Genomic DNA, 8157 nt, shown 5'->3' with positions numbered 1-8157 from the left:
CATTTTGGGGATGAGGAGGGGGGAGAGTATTTGAGTAAATATTATAACATCTGAATTTTTTCCCCAGTAATTTTAAACAGCTGTCAAGTGAAGCTGAATACATGAAACTTAATGCAACAACACTGAAAAATCTGGAAATTTTACAGAATCAGGTAAGAAAAATATAATTGATGTTAAAGGTTGAGATGTTTGCAGATGACACCAAGCTGAGGGGAATAGTAGATATGCTGGCGAGTAGGGCTAGGATTCAGAGTGACCTAGACAAATTGGAGAATTGGGCCAAAAAAGAAGCCCATGAGGTTCAACAAGGACAAGTGCAAAGTCCCATGCACCAGTACAGGCTGGGGGATGACTGACTAGGCAGCAGCTCTGCAAAAAAGAACCCAGGGGTTGCACTGGACAATAAACTGTATATGAGCAAACAGTGTGCCCTGGTTGCCAAGAAGGCTAACGGCATTCTGGGCTGCATTGGTAGGTGTGTTGCCAGTAGGTCAAGGGAAGTGATCCCCTCTATTCAGGCCACATCTGGAGTACTGTGTTCAGTTTTGGGTCCCCCACTACACAAAGGATGTGGGCAAATTGGAGAGAGTCCCGCAGAGGGCAACAAAAATGGTGAGGGGGCTGGAGGACATGACTTATGAGAAAAGACTGGGTGAACTGGGCTTATTTAGTCTAGAGAAGAAGAGACTGAGAGGGGATTTAATAGTAGCCTTCAACTACTTGATGGGAGGTTTGAAAGAGGATGAAGCTAGACTATTCTCAGTGGTGGCAGATGACAGAACAAGGAGCAATGGTCTCAAGATGCAGCAAGAGAATCTTAGGTTCGATATTAGGAAGAATTTTCTCACTAGGAGGGTAGTAAAACACTGGAACAGGTTACCCAGAGGTGGTAGGGACCCCCCCCTCCCCCCCGTCCTTGGGGGTTTTCAAGACCTGGATGGGATGGTCTAGTTGAGGATGGTCCTGCTTTGAGCAGGAGCTTGGACTAGATGACTGCCTGAGGTCCCTTCCAACCCTAACTTTCTATGATTCTATGTTCAAAAATATCTGTAGGGTTTAGATACAAGTCCTGTAAATACAAGTACCTTTTGTACTGCTGACTCATGCACATTCACTTCATTTAATGTGCTCATTTAATGAGTTTATCCCAAACATTTTGAAAGGCTAACATGTGAAAAAGTTTGTTTTAATAAGGTAAAAAAAGGAAAAAATACATATCTTATGGACACCTGCCTCTGCAGACTTTCATGTATGCTTCATGCAGAGAAAGCAGGGGAGGGTGGAACCTTAAAGAAAAATTAATTCAGAGGCATAATGCTCAGATGCTATGAACTTAGGCCATTGTTTATGAAAGCTCATGCTTCCCTGAATGAATTGTTCTCCAAAGTGTCACCCTTCTATACCTTCTGTCTGATTTTAGACTAACATGGCTAACTTCTTTTTTCCATGTGTGTTGCATGTAAAGTGTTATATACAAATGGGTAAAACAGAAGAGTAGGCTTAATTCCAATATTAACGTTAAACTCAATGGTTTAGAATAATACTAGTTTTTTTAGATGTTTATATAGTTATTCAGTTAATAGAACCAGTCTTCTTATTTTTACCTTAGACTGACCTGAAAACAAAAGGCAGTTTATTTTGGGTCTTGGATCATACCAAAACTTGCTTTGGACGTCGGAAATTAAAGAAATGGGTGACACAACCTCTCATGAAATCCAGGTGAAATAACTCTTTACCTTAACATTAATTTGGGCTTTATGAATCATAATACTTGTTAAGCTGAGTTTATTATTTTTTCCTATGAGTTCTAAGCTCCATAGCAAGCTTAAGAAATAATGAAGTAGTAAAAGTAGGTGTGTGCCAATAGAGATTTTGGGGGCCGACACCGATGGCCAATTTTAAAGGAGGCATATTGGCTGATACCGATCTGATTTGCAATACAGCTGCATGCAGCTGATAAGTCTGTTGTGGTGAAAGAAGAGGGGGGAGGGAATGGGTGTGGAGGTGGGGGGCAGATCAATGCCCCTGCGGTGAGGGAGCAGTGGGGCTGGGGCTGGGGTAGGTGCTGCCCAGCCGGGGTGGGGCAGGCATGGGACAGAGCTATGGCTCATCTGGCAGGTGCAGGGAAGGGTCGGGGGGCAGCTCCCACTGCTGTGTGCTGGTGGTTGAGGAGTGGCTCGTCTGCTTGTCCAGCGGCTTCTGCTGCTGCTCATCCAGGAGGGCACGGGGGATGCGGGGAGGTGGGCCCGTGTCCCTGAATCTGTGCGGGGTGGACCCCCCCCCCCCCCCCCCCCATGCCCTCCTAGACGAGCAGCAGTAGCAGTGGCAGAAGCTGCTGGACAAGCAAACAAGCTGCCATACAAATTGCTTCCGGACCAGAAGCAGGCAGTGGTAGGAGTCACTGCCCCCCCTCCCTGTGCCCCCCAAACGAGGCGCGACTCTGTCCTGCGCCTGCCCTGCCCTGGCTGGGCAGCGCCTGCCCCAGCCCCACTGTTCCCTCACTGTGGGAGACATTGATCTGCCCCCTTCACCCCTCCCCTTTCCCTTTTCACCACTGTGGACTTACCAGCTGTACGCAGCTGTCCAAGCTGCCAGGCTGTGCTCCTTGCTGCCTTTGTGCTGTGCTGCGGCTGTGCATAGGCACAGGCATTTATCGGCCAAATTATGGGCCAAATCAGGCCGATTTTTCGATATAGTCAATTTTCTTTATATCGGCGCTGACCTGATATTGGACCGATGTATCAGTGCACCTCTAAGTAAAAGGTATACTAACGCTTCTTGAATTGAATGTTGGGAAACCCTACTAATAATTTTTTCTTATATTTTGATAATTGACCTTCATTTGTGTTTCTGTCTCAACCAGGTTCTCATTATAGCACTTTAACTATCAGCCCATGCCTACTTAATTTCCTTATTAGTTTTTTTGTAAGGGACTTTGTAGAGGGCTTTTTAAAAATGAAATTCATATCCTAGTTTTCATTTGTCTATTTTTTGCCATTGTATATTAAAAAAGATTGTGTATTTCTTTACAGAAGCCAAACTAGTAAGGCTGTATGTTGTTATTTTTTAAATGTATTTTCTAACTTGTTTTAGTTTATCCCATTTTTCTATTAGCAAAGTAACACTAACTAGTTTCTGTTTCCCAAGATCACCTGGAATGTCCTTTTCTAAATAGGTGAAACTTTAAGTAAGTGAACCTATAGTTCAATCACAGTATCCTATTTCTGTCAGATTTACTGTGTTTTTTTTCCTTTTATTAAAAAAAAAGAATAGAATTTCTTGGCCTCTTTATTAGCAGTAGTATTGTTTCTGTTCTATATTTGCATTTCTTTGTAGCCATATGAGGACTTCCGGGAATTTATTGATAATGTTATCAGTAGAGGGTGCTGGAGCACAGGCTTACCACAGCAAGATCCTAAGGATTGCAAAGTGGGAAGGGAAAGAATCACTCCTCCTTTACAAAATGATTTAATAGTGGGAAGACCAGTGGGAGAAACACAATCCACTACCAACCTATAAGTGCTGAGAACATAAAAAGCAGGGGAATTCTACTGTTAGGAACTTAGAGCTGCTTCAGGTGGTGATGTTGGTTTTCATACATCTAGGCTCCTGCCAGAACCTTCTGTAGTCCTGGTCTCCACTCCTCTTCACTTGTATTTCGGCCACTAGAAAGAAATTGGCAGAGGGTTTTCACCTCTGAGTAGAAATAAGACTTGTATCTGGACCAGTTAAAGCACAGTTCTCTTTCGAAGTGGAGTGACTCAGTATGTCTGTGTTATTTTGGTATATTTCTCCATTCTTGACATTTTCATAATTTTGTGTACTTAAAGTGCATTAGACACTGTACATTATTATTTAAAGTAACGTACAAAGCTGATTGCAGGAAAGACATTATAATCTTTGTCTCTTCTCTTGAAATGCAGTTTTCTGTGCAAATATTTTTTTTCCCTTCCTTAATCGGTTGGGTGCAATCAGTAATTATGTTGTATTATATATTGAAAAGTGTGAATGTGTATTTCCTGTAGCTGTGGTTCAGACTTAGTTGGAACGATCAAAAAATTTGTAGCTTCAAAACATGCTACTAAATGAATCTCATTTCACTAAGACAATAATTCTCAATGAATGTGCTGCAGTACCCTGTGGTGTCTTGAGGTCCTTTCAAGGATGCCACAGGATGCCATGCAGTGTTGGCACTGCTAGGTATACAAACATGATTTTTAAGGTAAGCCCAAAGATTTCAAATGAGAATCCAGCACGTTAAAAACAAATCTGACCTGTTGTAGTCTTTCTGAGCTCATTGCAACAGAAAAAGTGTTCTATTATTTTTCCATAATGAAAAAATGAGTGAAAACTTAGAGCTGTCATTTTCTGAGGGGTGCCTTGATTCTAAAAAAATTGAGAACCACTGTACTAAAAGTTGGAATGTGTCTGGGTAGGGTTTATTGAGACAAACTTAACCTGTTAATTAGATCAACAGTGATATGGGGTCCGAAAACTAAGCATTCTGAAGGCGTTTCAAAGGTGTTCTTAATGTCCGTATTTTCTCAGTACTAAGGGAAGAAATTTAGCTGTTCACAAATACTTTAAAAAAAAGAGTGCACCAAGAGAGTAATGAATTTTGTTAGTCAAGGGGGACTAAAATGACAGTAATAATTTCTTATAAATCTAACCATGGAAATTTTGTTTTGGTAACTCCTGCAAAAAACCCATACTTAAGTATACTATACAGAGCAATCTGTCCCCCTAAGAAAGGAGAGTTGGCCCCCTTAAGGAAGTCCAGTTATGGAGCCATCACCTAGTTGAGAACTTCCTAGACACTGAATTGGACTGTAGAAAAATACCCTGCTGGAACAGAAGGCCTGACTCAGCAAAGTCTGAACCCCAAACAGGAAGGACCTTGTATGGCTGCAAGGCTTTTGGGTAGAGTTCCTACACCGGATACTGGAATTTGATCTCCATGGAGAGAAAGTGGGCACAGCAACACAGGACTTTTTTAGCAGCGCTTTATCTCACATTTTTATCAATAACTGCCCCACTAACAGACAAACTGCACAATATAACACCCCATTCTGTGCAGTGATCTCTAGCGTGTGTGGGCATTTAGAGAAATTAAATAGATGCTATGTACTGCCTCAGTGCTACACAGTCCGGAGTTGGATGACAGGTTCATTTTTACAGATGGGTGCCTCAGCAAGGCCTTCGGGAGTTTTCTTTCAGAACTTTAAGGATGGAGAACACCCAATCCTATACTTAAACCAGAATTTTCTTCCCAGAGAGCAAAACTATTTTGTGGCTGAGCAGTTCCTTGTAATAAAGTGGACAACTGAAGACTTCTGGTATTGGATCTTCAGAGCCCTCTTTACCCTTGACCAATGATGCCCCTTTGATGTGGTTGAAAGCAGTGTGAGAATCCAACCCCAGACTGACACAATGGTATCTGGTATTGCAACCTTACTCCTTTGAAATATGGCATTGACCAGGATCTGCACACATGAATGCAGAATTTTTTCACAAGGAGGCACGGTTTCATAGTTAACACAGTTAAAGCTATTAACATCTTTTAAAATCAGGGCTAAGTTATCAAACAGGCACCTGAAATAGCATTGGAGGAACCAGGCACAAGGTATAGGTTCAGTGCCCCAACCACTGTCTGTTATTTTCTGAATCATGATTAACTGTAGTTTTTAATAAGCTTGTACACTTCCTAAAGAAAGCTGGCATAACTAGGTGGATGGAATTTGTAAATGATCGGATATTGGACTTCCATAAATGTGCCATTAGAATGGGTTGCACCATCACAGTTGTCATAAAGTGTTGTGTAGACACTAGAACTATCCTGAATCCTGTGGGTAGTAGTAATCAAGCTGATAGGAGATGCAGCCTGTGTACTGATATTGCCAAGGCCCAGAATTTGAAGGACTGTAAAATCAAAACTTTATACAGGTAAGTGCCTTTTATTTGAAAGGCTGTACCAGGGGTCTTGAACTCACCAGGGTGCCAGGCTGGATCCACACTGCTGGTCGTCTGGTGGGTTGGATCTAGCCTGAGACATGAGGACTGCTGCAGCGGTTATTGTGGCAGTGGTGAGGGGTCTGGGAGTGATGGTGGGAGCAAGGGGTCTGATGTCTGTGAGGGGTCCAGAGAAATGATTCTAAGTATAGTGGTAGCAAGCCACGCTCACCACTGATGGCCAAGGCCAGCAGGGCCAAAGGCCCCTAGTTCTGTTCTAGGCCAAGCCTGGTGCCTGTTGGTAGCTTGGCAGACTGTATAGAGAAGCTTTGTGGGCTGGATCTTGCCTGTGGGCTTGTTCTGGCCCACAGGCTGTCTGACACCCCTAGGATATAATAAGGAAATAAATAAATAAAATCCTAGAAAGAAAATCTCACCATGTTCAAAGATCCCCCAATTCCAAAATGGTTTAATCAAAATCCACTTCTGTCTGCTCTTCCACATTATAATTTGTCCCAAGATGTTGACTTTGAGAAGTATTGGGTAAGTTAGGAGGTAAGTGTAACTTGGTAGTCTAATTTGATGATAGAATGGAAAGTCTTCCATGGTTAACTTCATCGCTGCTTCTGTGTCTCTTTGCTGAGATCAGCTGGCAACATAACAGGTTACCTGAGAGACACTGAGGACACACCTTAATTCAGAAGCAATCTGCATACCCCTGAAATTATCACTGTTCAAAGCTAGATGACATCCTCATTTTATAAGGGTGATTTTAAAATACAACCATGCATCCTGCCAGGATTTAAAGAGCAAAATATTGTGTAGCATCAATGTTAGTGTAAAATGCATAAAGTAGGTTATAACATGTGCATGAAATCTTAAATTTGTTTTAGTAGAGAAAATGATTGCACCATTGTAACATTTGTTCATTTAGTTTGCTAGCTGTGTTTTGGTCCCATTGTACACTGTCTCTAGCTCTATATAAATGCAGTAATCAGTTGTTCATTCAAGTAACTAACAATTCCTTTTTTTGGCTCAAGTGGCTGAAATATGTTTGTTTGGTTTGAATATAAACAAAAGTGCTTGATCACTGTTTGAATGTTTTATACATTCTTTTAACAGATGTGGAGATGGGAATTCATAAAAGTTCATATTACTAGTAATCATTTCAGATCCATTCAAAAATACTGTGTTTTCATAATAGCTGTAAGTAGTTAGTGGTTTAGAGTAAAAATATGCCTATATTCTTTTAACAGATGTAGAGATAGGAATTCATAATACTTACATATTACTAGTAATTATTTTATATCCATTTAGGAGCATTCTGTTTCATTATTTTACAAGTTTTAGATATTTAGGGTACATGCAAAAGAGAGAGACTTGTTTATCTTTATGTGAATGAAAGAACAGGTGAAGAGAATCAGGGAAAAAGAGAGAAATTTTAGTACTAGGTTATACTATAATGGAACAGCAGATATATTGTTATGGTATATCCTTTGGCTCTAATTCATAATATTAACATTGTTACTAATGCATATGATCAGAATTCTCACTACATAACTTGATTCAGGAATTACAGTATAGATATAATTCTATAAGGTTCTTAAAACATTTTGCATACGGTATAAAAGCGAAGAGGTAGTAATCATTCATTCATTCATAGGGTTAACCATTTGTTTTTTTAATGATAATTACAGGTATAGTAAAAACTACAGTATAGTTACACTGAGACTACACAGCAGTTACAGTGTAATGATGATCAGGGATCCAGATGAGTGTTACTAGCCAGAGGGTCCGGAGCAGGCAGCTATACAGGACCGGAACATGGGTGATTGCCTAGTTAAGACAAACCAAGAACCGGCTGTCAGAGCGTAGGAGATGGGGGTCAAGGGAGCCAGCAAGGCATTCAGAACACCAGTAGATCAGGGGAGCTGTCAAGGCAGTCTGGAAGCACAGGTATGCAGGCTAGAGTCTGGAATTAGGCAAGGCACAGAGGAAACAGGATGACATCAGGAAGCAGGACCCAAAGACAAACAGGCCAGAGACAACAGGGAGCCAGAAACCCAGGGCTAGACTGGGAAGTATCTGTCTTGCTGAATATCCTGTTGGGCACTGAAAGAGCTGCAATTTAAAAGCAGGCAGCCATGCCGAGCTGGCACTGGGACCAGGTAAGGGTAGTTAGGCCACTGGCAACCAGATCAACTCAGG

The 8157-nt window shown here is 41.5% G+C and overlaps 1 protein-coding gene across 5 annotated transcripts in view; it reads left to right on the top strand.

Moving 5' to 3' along the window:
* Window positions 1-8157, top strand: part of MSH3 (mutS homolog 3) — a 224735-nt gene that overhangs the window by 86388 nt on the left and 130190 nt on the right. For all 5 annotated transcript variants that reach the window (XR_003096101.1, XR_003096102.1, XM_025214756.1 and 2 more), the window contains 2 exons: window positions 68-152; window positions 1610-1719. Coding sequence is in view for 3 of the 5 variants with exons in the window: in XM_025214756.1 (XP_025070541.1) it covers window positions 68-152; window positions 1610-1719 (195 nt within the window). In the remaining 2 variants the exon portion in view is untranslated. The remainder of the gene's footprint in view (window positions 1-67; window positions 153-1609; window positions 1720-8157) is intronic.

Source organism: Alligator sinensis, unplaced genomic scaffold (genome assembly GCF_000455745.1).
Source record: "Alligator sinensis unplaced genomic scaffold, ASM45574v1 scaffold541_1, whole genome shotgun sequence".
In the NCBI taxonomy this organism is placed as follows: Eukaryota; Metazoa; Chordata; order Crocodylia; family Alligatoridae; genus Alligator; species Alligator sinensis.
The sequence above is the reverse complement of the archived record's forward strand: the minus strand, read 5'-3'. Positions and strand labels throughout refer to the sequence as shown.